This window comes from Pseudophryne corroboree, chromosome 8, assembly GCF_028390025.1.
Source record: "Pseudophryne corroboree isolate aPseCor3 chromosome 8, aPseCor3.hap2, whole genome shotgun sequence".
Taxonomy (NCBI): Eukaryota; Metazoa; Chordata; class Amphibia; order Anura; family Myobatrachidae; genus Pseudophryne; species Pseudophryne corroboree.
In genome coordinates, this window is record NC_086451.1 from 262570499 (window position 1) to 262582597 (window position 12099).

The following is a 12099-nucleotide window of genomic DNA, read 5'->3' on the forward strand; positions in this document are numbered from 1 at the left end:
AATTGAATAAAGTTGATGCTATTCAAAACTGGCCTCGTCCAGTGAATAAAAAACAGGTAAGGGCTTTTTTGGGAATTACTGGGTACTATAGACGGTTTATTCCTAATTTTGCGACCACAGCGGTGCCGTTGTCAGACCTTACCAAAGGGAAGCAGTCAAATGTGGTGAAATGGAACCCTGATGCAGAAAAGGCGTTCCAAGCGTTAAAAGTGGCTTTGTGTTCACAACCGGTGTTGATAACACCAGATTTTTCAAAAGAATTTGTGGTACAGACAGATGCCTCAGAGGTAGGGATAGGTGCTGTGCTGTCCCAAACCAGAGATGGGGACGAACACCCTATCATTTATTTGAGTAGGAAACTCAATGAGCATGAAAAAAGGTATGCCATTGTGGAAAAGGAGGCTTTGGCCATTAAGTGGGCACTAGATACCTTGAGATATTACCTCTTGGGTAGACAATTCAGACTAGTGACAGACCATGCCCCTTTAAAATGGATGTATGTAAATAGAGGCAAGAATGCTCGTGTAACTAGATGGTTTCTAGCGTTACAGGACTTTAAGTTTACTGTCGAACATAGACCGGGAACACAATTGGCCAACGCAGATGCATTGTCTTGCATCTTCTGTTTGGGGGCTACAAGTGTTCCGGCCCCTAGGTCGAAACAGGGGAGGGGGATATGTGACAAGAACACTGGGATAGTGTTTGAGGGCAGGTATATTTGTCCCAGGTTCTTGTCTTACATGTTTTAGAAAATGTTAACTTCTAGGAAAAATGCTTTTTGTTTTGTCTGAACCTTTTCAGTTTGCTGTAAAAGCTGGGTAAAGGCTCTGAGAGAGAGATAAGGCGAGTTCTAGACATTGGGCCCAGTTCGGGTCTTTGGCCTCACAGAGGGCTAATCAGGGTTTCAGCTGTGTAAGAGTGTTATAGTGCTTCTAACCTGATTAGTATGGGCAGACTGCCTGGGAAGGCTGGAGGATCTGTGTGTGAGAGACACGCTTTCTGATGCAAGTAAGCTATACAGTATGTACTGAAGAACTCTGTGTTTTGTTTAGTGACAGTTAGGAATATCTTATGTTTAGTTAGTGCCGGACAGGCAAGGTATTTTTATTTTGGGGTTTGTTTTATTTTCTGTTTCAATAAAACTGGCCGGGGTCAGTTGTACCAGAAACTGGACTTGTGTTGTTCCTCAGCTGCTGCGTGCGGCCATATTCCCCAGGAAAAGGCGCCTTGCACCCCTACAGTGTTACAGTATATATATATATATATATATGATCCCATTTCCAAATATTCCAAAGTACAGAATTTTTTGAGTGAGATAGTGAAACATTTGTTTTCTGATGGCTCAATGTACACAAACTTTGTTTAATACACAAAGTTATTGAAAATATTGTATTAAATGACCTTCAGGCTGTGTGTATAAGGTGTATATGAAACATAAATGAATTGTGTGAATGTAGACACACTTTGTTTAATGAACAAAGTTATAAAACATATTGGCTAAAATTACCAGAATATGAATGATAACTCGCAAACTTTTCTTTCACTCCTGGTTAGTGGTTGGGTACAGCCATTTATTGTCAAACAACTGTGTTTACTCTTTTTAAATCATAATGACAACAGAAACTACCCAAATGACCCTGATCAAAAGTTTACATACCCTGGAGATTTTGGCCTGATAACATGCACACAAGTTGACACAAACGGGTTTGAATGGCTACTAAAGGTAACTATCCTCACCTGTGATCTGTTTGCTTGTAATCAGTGTGTGTGTATAAAAGGTCAAAGAGTTTCTGGACTCCTGAAAGACCCTTGCATCTTTCATCCAGTGCTGCACTGACGTGTCTGGATTCTGAGTCATGGGGAAAGCAAAAGAATTGTCAAAGGATCTGCGGGAAAAGGTAATTGAACTGTATAAAACAGGAAAGAGATATAAAAAGATATCCAAGCAATTGATATTGCCAATCAGCAGTGTTCAAACTCTAATTAAGAAGTGGAAAATTAGAGATTCTGTGGAAACCAAATCACGGTCATAGAGACCAACAAAAATTTCAGCCAGGAAAATTGTTCGGGATGCAAAGAAAAATCCACTAAAAAATTCAGCTGAAATACAGGACTCTCTGAAAAAAAGTGGTGTGGTTGTTTCAAGATGCACAATAAGGAGGCATTTGAAGAAAAATGGGCTGCATGGTCGAGTCGTCAGAAGAAAGCCATTACTACGCAAATGCCACAAAACATCCCGTTTACAATACTCCAAACAGCACAGAGACAAGCCTCAAAACTTCTGGAACAAAGTCATTTGGAGTGATGAGACCAAAATTGAACTTTTTGGCCACAACCATAAACGTTACATTTGGGGAGGAGTCAACAAGGCCTATGATGAAAGGTACACTATTCCTACTGTGAAACACGGAGGTGGATCGCTGATGTTTTAGGGATGTGTGAGCTACAAAGGCACTGGAAACTTGGCCAAAATTGATGGCAAGATGAATGCAGCATGTTATCAGAAAATACTGGAGAAAAATTTGCACCCATCCGCTCGGAAGCTGCGCATGGGACGTACTTGGACGTTCCAACATGACAATGATCCAAAACACAAGGCCAAGTCGACCTGTCATTGGCTACAGCACAATAAAGTGAAGGTTCTGGAGTGGCCATCTAAGTCTCCTGACCTCAATATCATTGAGCCACTCTGGGGAGATCTCAAACGTGCAGTTCATGCAAGACAGCCCAAGAATTTACAGGAACTGGAGGCTTTTTGCCAAGAAGAATGGGCAGCTTTACCATCTGAGAAAATAAAGAGCCTCATCCACAACTACCACAAAAGACTACAAGCTGTCGTTGATGTTAAAGGGGGCAATACATGGTATTAAGAACTGGGGTATGTAAACTTTTGATCACGGTCATCTGGGTAGTTTCTGTTGTCATTATAATTTAAAAAGAGTAAACACAGTTGTTTGACAATAAATGGCTTCACCCAACCACTAACCATGAGTGAAAGAAAAGTTTGCGAGTTATCATTCATATTCTCTGACAAATGGCCATAAAATAACAAATTCTGCTAGGGTATGTAAACTTATGAGCACAACTGTGTGTATGTATATATATATATATATATATATATATATATATATACATACACATATACTTCAAAGCATTTAGTGCAGGGGTGGGGAACCTTTTTTCTACCAAGGGCCATTTGGATATTTATAAAATCCTTCGGGGGCCATACAAAAATTATCAACTTAAAAATGATCCTGCCCCCAGTTATACCCCATTAGATATGCCCCCAGTCAGTTGTTATGCCCCCTAGTAGCGCCGCTTACACACACATTAAAAGAAAAATAAACCCACAATACTCACTAGCCTGGGTCCTGTTTCCGGACCGCTGTCTGCCTGCTCCTCGGAACTATGGGAGCGCTGCACATGTACACTGCCTGAGCTGGAAGCTGGAGTTCAGGAGTGAGCTCCTGCCTCCGGCTGCTGATGAGGAGAAAGAGCCAGGCGCCCACTGGTAACAAAATATCAGCAGGCGCCCAGCATCTCCCTCGATTAGGTGAGCCTGGCCGGGCCTGATCAAGTGGCTTTGCGGGCCTTATACGGCCCGCGGGCCTGAGGTTCCCCACGCCTGATTTAGTGTGTACTTATATAGAGTTGGAATCGGGACTCCGGCAGGTCGGCTCATACTGTGTGACATAATGTGAATTTCGGCTCATACTGTGTGGCGTAATGTGAATTTGGCTCATACTGTGTGGCGTAATGTGAATTTCTCTTACATCCTAGAGGATACTGGGGTTTCATTTAGTACCATGGGATATAGAGGGGTCCACTAGGAGCCATGGGTGCTTAAAGAATTTGATAGTGTGGGCTGGCTCCTCCCTCTATGCCCCTCCAACCAGACTCAGTCTAGGAAACTGTGCCCGAGGAGACGGACATGCTTTGAGAGAAGGATAAAGATAGTGGTGAGATTCCGAACCAGCACACACAGAGGAAAGCTAAGCTAACCCAACTTTAAACAGGAACAGCAACAGCCGAACCAACAATACTTAACCAAGTAACAGTGCAGGAAGAACGAAGCACCGGGCGGGCGCCCAGTATCCTCTACGGACTACGAGAAAAGGATTTACCGGTAGGTACTTAAAATCCTATTTTCTCTTATGTCCTAGAGGATACTGGGGTTCTATTTAGTACCATGGGGATGTACCAAAGCTCCCATAGTAGGTGGGAGAGTGCTGAGGTTCCTGCAGAACTGATTGACCAAACTGAAGGTCCTCAGAGGCCAAAGTATCGAACTTGTAGAACTTAGCTAACGTGTTCGAACCAGACCAAGTAGCCGCTCGGCAGAGCTGTAAAGCCAAGACACCCCTGGCAGCCGCCCAGTAAGAACCCACCGACCTAGTAGAGTGGGCCTGTACAGATTTTGGAACCGGCAAACCTGCCGCTGAATAAGCATGATGGATAGTGAGCCTGATCATTGTCTGCTTTGAAGCAGGACACCCAATTTTATTGGGATCATATACAGTAGGTCGAACAGTGAGTCGAATTTCCTGTGACGAGCTGTCCTCTTTACGTATACCTTCAAAGCCCGCACAACATCCAAAGACTTTAAAGTAGTGCAAGTGTCGGTGATAACCGGAACCACAATAGGTTGGTTGATGTAAAATGCAGACCCCACTTTCGGAAGAAATTGCTGACGAGTTCTGAGTTCAGCTCTGTCCTCATGGAAAATTAAATAGGGGCTCTTGTGAGACAAAGCCCCCAGCTCCGAGACACGTCTTGCTGAAGCCAAGGACAACAGTGTGACTGTCTTCCACGTAAGGGTTATTTATGTCCACCTCCTGTAATGGTTCAAACCAGTCTGATTGGAGGAACTGCAGCACCAAATTGAGATCCCAAGGTGCCGTGGGAGGCACAAAGGGAGGTTGTATGCGCAGAACACTTTTCAAAAATGTCTGGACCTCAGGGAGAGACGCCAATTGTTTCTGAAAGAAAATGGACAAGGCCGAAATCTGGACTTTTATGGAGCTCAGACATAGGCCCACATCCACACCTGCCTGCAGAAAAAGCAGGAAACGTCCCAGGTGAGATTCCACTGCAGAATAAGTTCTGCTCTCACACCAAGAGACGTATTTCTTCCAAATACGGTGGTAATGTTTAGACGTTACCCCCTTCTGGGCTTGGATCATAGTCTGGATAACTTTGTTAGGGATCCCTCTTCTGGCTAGAATCAGCCGTTCAACTTCCATGCTGTCAAACGTAGCCGCGGTAAGTCCTGATAGACGAACGGGCCCTGTTGCAGAAGATCCTCGCGAAGAGGTAGAGGCCATGGATCTTCGAGGAGCATCTCCAGAAGGTCCGCGTACCAAGCCCTTCTTGGCCAGTCTGGAGCAATGAGCATTAGTTGAACCTTTTCCCTTTTTATGCTTTTGAGAATTTTTGGGATCAGAGGAAGTGGAGGAAACACGTACACCATCTGTTAGACCCATAGAGTCGTCAGAGCGTCTATCGCCACTGCCTGTGGGTCTCTCGACCTGGAAGAATACCGCTTGAGCTTCTTGTTGAGACGAGAGGCAATCATGTCAATTTGTTGATATCCCCACCTACGCGTCAAGCACCTGAACACTTCCGGGAAAAGGCCCCACTCCCCCGGGTGCAGGTGGTGTCTGCTGAGGAAGTCTGCTTCCCAGTTGTCTACTCACGGAATGAAGACCGCTGACAATGCCACAGCGTTTTTTTCTGCCCAGAGGAGAATTCTTGAAACCTCTGACATTGCTGCTCTGCTTTTTGTTCCGCCCTGTCGGTTTATGTACGTCACTTCCGGTACATTTTCCGACTGGATTTGAATGGCCTGATCCTGAAGAAGATAAGAGTACCAGAATGTTGATTGGAAGGACAACTTCCTGACTTGACCATCTTCCTTGAAACTGCACACCCTGGGTGATTGCTCCCCAACCTCGGAGGCTTGCATCCGTGGTTTACAGGATCCAGTCCTGAATTCCAAACCTCCAACCCTCGACGAGGTGAGAGATCTGTAGCCACCACAGAAGGGAGATCTGGATTTTGGCGACAGTCGAGTCCTCTAGTGCATGTGAAGATGCGATCCGGACCATTTGTCCAACAGATCGAGCTGGAAGGGTCTTGCATGAAACCTTCCATATTGAAGCACCTCGTAAGAGGCCACCATTTTCCTCAGAAGGAGATTGCATAGATGCACCGATATCCGGGTTGGTTTCAGGACATCCCGAACCATCAACTGGATTACCAATGCCTTTTCCAACAGAAGGAACACTTTCTGCGACTCCATGTCTAGTATCATTCCCAGGAATGGGAGCCTCCGTGTTGGCTCTAGGTGAGATTTTGGAAGATTTAGAATCCACCCGTGATCCTGGAGAAGTTTGGTTGAGAGGTCAATGCTGCCCAGCAACCTCTCCCTGGACAGCACCTTTATCAGAAGATTGTCCAGGTACGGAATTATGTTCACTCCCTGCTTGCGGAGTATAAACATCATCTCTGCCATCACTTTGGTGAACACCCTCGGTGCCGTGGAGAGACTAAATGGCAGGGCCTGGAACTGGTAGTGACAGTCCTGTAGTGCAAACCATAGATAAGCCTGGTGAGGTGGCCAGATCGGAATGTGAAGGTACGCATCCTTAATATCCAGAGACACAAAGAATTGCCCTTCCTCCAGACCTGAGATCACCGCTCTCAGAGACTCCATCTTGAACTTGAACACTCTTAAGAACGGGTTCAAGGACTTGAGGTTCAGAATTGGTCGTATCGAATCGTCCGGATTCGGTACTAGAAACAAGTTGGAATAGTACCCCTTGTTGTGTAGATGAGGTGGAACTGGAACAATGGCTTGAGTCTGTGCCAGTTTTTGGATGGCCTGCTGTAAAGTTATAATTGCCTCTTGTGAAGCTGGTAAGCCTGATTTGAAGAATCTGTGAGGTGGGAGCTCTTGGAACTCCAGTCTGTAGCCCTGGGAAATAAGATCTATTACCCAGGGATCCCGGCACGAACTTGACCAGATGTGACTGAAGAATTGTAGTCGGGCTCCCACCTGACAGACTTCCAGGCCTCGCGGTCCACTGTCATGCTGAAGGCTTTGAGGAAGCAGAGCCTGAGCTCTGTTCCTAACCACCTGCAGTTGCTGGTTTGCGTGGTTTACCTCTTGCGCCTCTGGAGGCCGTAGAAGCACCTCTGGATTTTCCCTTAAACTCTGCTGTCTGAAAGGACTGTAAATTTGAAGCTGAATAAGCTTTCCTGGCTTAGGGAGCTGCGGAAGGAAGATACGTAGACTTACCCACAGTTGCTTTGGAGATCCATTTGTCTAGTTCGTCTCCAAACGAGGCCTCTCCTGTGAATGGAAGGCCTTCAACGCCTTTCCTGGAGTCCGCATCAGCAGTCCACTGGCATAGCCACAAGCCCCTGCGTGCTGACACTGCCTTAGCGGTGGTGCGTGCATTAAGCAAACCAATCTCTTTTATGGCTTACACCATAAAGTTCGCAGAGTCCTGTATATGCTGAAGGAGTAAAACAACATCCCCCCTAGACAAGGAATCTAACCCCTCAATTAGGTTACCTGACTATTTAGCAATGGCTAAGAAGTGCTGCAAAGAGGAATGGGTGAAACTGCCCAAAGATAGGTGTGCCAAGCTTGTGACATCATATTCAAAAAGACTTGAGGCTGTAATTGCTGCCAAAAGTGAATCAACAAAGACCAGATGATTTTGTTTCTCATGGTCTGAGAGTCCTTCAGGTGCATTTTGGCAAATTTCAGGCGGCCTGCCATGTGCTTTTTACTAAGGAGTGGCTTCCGTCTGGCCACTCTACCGTACAGGCCTGATTGGTGGATTGCTGCAGAGATGGTTGTCCTTCTGGAAGGTTCTCCTCTCTCCACAGAGGAATACTGTAACTCTGAAAGAGTGACCATTGGGTTCTTTGTCACCTCCCTGACTAGGGCCCTTCTCCCCCGATCACTCAGTTTAGACGGCCAGACAGCTCTAGGAAGAGTCCTTGTGGTTCCAAACTTCTTCCATTTACAGATGATGGAGGCTACTGTGCTCATTGGGACCTTCAAAGCAGCAGATATTTTTCTGTACCCTTCCCCAGATTTGTGCTTCGAGACAATCCTGTCTCTGAGGTCTACAGACAATTCCTTTGACTTCATGCTTGGTTTGTGCTCAGACATGCACTGTCAAGTTTGGGACTTTATATAGACAGGTGTGTGCCTTTCCAAATCATGTCCAATCAACTGAATTTACCACAGGTGGACTCCAATTAAGCTGTAGGAACATCTCAAGGATAATCAGTGGAAACAGGATGTACCTGTGCTCAATTTTGAGCTTCATGGCAAAGGCTGTGAATACTTATGTACATGTGATTTTATTTTTTATTTTTTTAATACATTTGCAAAAATCTCCAAAAATCTTTTTTTCATGTTATCATTATGGGGTATTGTGTGTAGAATTTTGAGGGGAAAAATTAATTTATTCCATTTTGGAATAAGGCTGTAACATAAAATGTGGGAAAAGTGAAGCGCTGTGAATACTTTCCGGATGCTCTATATTATATATATCTATTTTACAATAAATCCGCACTCTGTGATGTCCCCTTAGGGCAGTGGTTTCCAAACCTTTTTGAATCACGGCGCTCTAGAATATCAGAATTTTTTTCACGGCACCCCTAGGCCAAAAATGTCTTATTGAGAAATTTAGAAAGAAATATTACAATAAGTAGATCGCGTTTATATGTCATCCCAGGGACAGATTGGGAACAAAAAGCGGCCCTGGAAAAATTTGTACTAGTGGCCCCACATGGGCAGCACCAGAGGTGTAAGGTCTAGCCATGGGCCATGGCAGCAGCAGCCCCAAGACTTCCAGATAGTGGGCTTGTCCAGCACCAAGGGAGAAGTTAAAAAGAAATAAAATTAAATATTATGAGCACATTATAGGATACACCTTTAGAATTTAGGAAACTATATATTTCTTTAGAAAGATATATTTTATTGCTTATTACACCAACCGTATCCCAATCACTATTCACTCAATCTTATATGTCAGCCAAGCAGGCAGACAGAGCATACACTAGATCATCTGCAATCACAGGCTAAGTGGCAAAGTAATTTTCATATATGCAAATTATTTAGCATCTTATTCATTATGTCTATAAAAAGGACCACATGTCCTCCAACAAAACAGGCCCCGCTGGCGCATCGGCCCACCGGGAATCTTCCCTGTGAACCCTATGGCCAATCCGCCTCTGTGTCATCCTTAGGGTCAGTTGTGTGGTGAGGGACAAGATTTGCTTCTGTTTGGCCACATATTTTATGACTGGGAGCCACCAGCACTGGTTTTGCCTATTATATTGACCATGAATAATTTGAATTGGTCCTGGACCACCAACTCAGGGCACCCCTGCAAGTGTCCCGAGGCACCCCAGGGAGCCACGGCACACAGTTTGGGAACCTCTGCCTTAGGGTATACTTGCTTCTGTGCCCTCCTTAGTAGGTCTGTGTCTCCCCATAATAGACTACAGATGAAGGCAGCACTCAGAGGTTGGTGAATGGTGTTAAAATTGATTTAATTTAGTCAATGTTTCTGGGATGTGGATTGCTGTACCTAGGAAGGGGAGCACATCCCTGAAATGTTGACTTAATTAAATCCACTTATACACCGTTTAGCAGCCTCTGAGTGCTGTCTTCATCTATATGAATCTATTTATCTATATATAAATAAATAACATCTTTCCTGGGTAAACTTGATGGGGGCCCCCAGAGGCATAGGTATACCGGCCCCCGAGATTTCTGTTGCCTGCCCTGATTGACATACTATAGGGCGCACCCTGGAGAGCTAGTGAGATTATTTTGGAGATTTCCGTGGCAATTCACTAATACCCCTTTTCCGCTACCAAGTGATCCGGGAAACACGTGTTCAACCCGGTAAGATGTGTAGTGTGAACGGAAGCCGTGTCGAGGCGACACGGCTCCCATTCACAGTGAATGGAAGGGTGGCGCTGGCAGATCATGTGATCTCCCAGCGCCGCCTCTGCCGCATCAGCAGCAGCATCACCAACCCGGCAATATGCCGGGTTGGTGAGCGCTGTGGGAAAGGGGGCTGTAGCACCGGTCACAGCCGTGTCAAGCTCCCGGCTGCGACCCGTGCTACAGGTGGAAAAGGGGTATTAGTAGACTTTTGCTACTGTAGCTTTTCCCTGTTCCATTCATTATATTTCAAAATTGGTGATTTAAGTGATATTTAAACGTTTTTACATTTTTGGTTTTGATTGTTGTAAAGTGGTGATTTATATGATAATTTGCCTTTGTTAATCACAAAAAAGCTCCCTTATCCAGTTCACTTTATAGTCACTTTGATCTCTAACTGGAAACGGGCTTTACCAGAATATTATACCTATGTAAAACTGTCCTCTAAATATATACATTTGTTTTTCTTGTAGAATGTCCCAGGTCCTTGATCTCTCAGTGTCGTATAACCATAAGAAGAATCCTAAAACAAGTGGGAAGATTACATCTCATTGAGCAGCTGGAGATACCACTGAGGCTAGTGAGATATTTACAGCATCACAATGATTAGTATCCAAGGGAAGACCCTGTACTGCCGCATATAAAAAGACCTTGAATGCGCTTTTAACAGTTCAAAGTTAATTGGAGATTACTCTGTTTATTTTAATGATGTATGTTGTATATTAAAGTATTGCAATAAATCAACCCGAATGAGCATGATATTCTGATGAAAATAATTTCAGGTGTTTCTTTTAGTGATTCATAGAAAAAAACTTAATGTGGGAATACAACAAGTATAATAAGATATATCCTTTGTAAATGTTTCTTATAAGACACATCTTTCCAAATGAGAGTTCTGCTTGTGTGAATGAATGACAAGGGCCCAGGTAAGCAGGCCATGCCTCACTGGGTTCAGTATGATTTACCGACGGTCTTAATCCCGACAGCCATTGACCTACAGTCAAAATACTGACACGGTCAAAATACCAACATTCATTATGCCGACATGTTCAAAATGCTGACATAGTCAGAATACCGACATTTGAAATGCCGACATGTCAAAATACAGACATGCGGTTTTCTGGGTTTTTGTGCCAATGTCGACATGGACACCATCTAAGTGTACCGATGCGCTCGCCATGCTTCAGGCACGGTGCCTCGATGCACTTGGCACTCTATTATATTCCCCCTCCAGGTCCACTGGGATGGTAAAATATGAACACATCTGTTCTTGGGCAAAAATTCCTTAAAAACGCATGTCAGCATTTTCACATGTCTGCATTTAAAATGTCGGCATTTTGACTGTGTTGGCAATTTGAACATGTCGGCATAATGAATGTAGATATTTTGACCATGTCTGTATTTAAACGGTCAGTCAATGGCTGTCGGGATTATGACCGTCAGTATTGTGTCCGTCGGTAAATCAACTGCTATCCGCCTCACCAGCTGTTTCGGAACTAACGTCACCACTCTGACAGGGATATAGTTGGCATCCCGATGTTGAAAATGCCGGCGGTCAGAATAGAATCCCAACAGTCAGCATCCCGAACGTAAGTATGTCAGGGAGGTTTAGGGTTAGGCTTTTGGGGAAGGGGGGTTACGGTTAGGCTGCGGGTAGGAAGGGGTAGTGTTAGCCTACTTACCGGTACTAAAATGTGTTGGGATTCTGACCATCGGGATGCCGCTGTCGGTATTCTGACCGCCAACATCCTGACTGTTGTGATCCCGTACCTTACTCCTCTGAAAGGCAAAGTTTGTTGAGACTGACAGTTCTATAAAAGCTATGGGGCACAGATTAGGTGTAAAACTGGCTTGCAGATGAGAACCAAAATAGCAATGCCATTCAAGAGAAGATATCTAACTAGGGGTGAAAAATGGACAGCTTACTATGGGCCTAACTCAGATATGGGTGGTCATTCCGAGTTGATCGCTCGCTAGCTAGTTTTAGCAGCCGTGCAAACGCTATGCCGCCGCCCACTGGGCGTGTATTTTAGCTTAGCAGAAGTGCGAACGCATGTGCAGCCGAGCTCTGCAAAAACAGTTTGTGCAGTTTCAGAGTAGCTCTGAGCCTACTCAGCACT

The 12099-nt window shown here is 44.7% G+C and overlaps 1 protein-coding gene across 1 annotated transcript in view; it reads left to right on the plus strand.

The window, feature by feature from the left end:
- Positions 1 to 10755, plus strand: part of LOC134948925 (ankyrin repeat and SOCS box protein 12-like) — a 29449-nt gene extending 18694 nt beyond the window's left edge. Inside the window, exon 2 of the mRNA XM_063937213.1 lies at positions 10453 to 10755. Coding sequence (XP_063793283.1) covers positions 10453 to 10589 — 137 coding nt within the window. The 3' untranslated portion in view covers positions 10590 to 10755. The remainder of the gene's footprint in view (positions 1 to 10452) is intronic.
- Positions 10756 to 12099: the final 1344 nt, after the last annotated feature.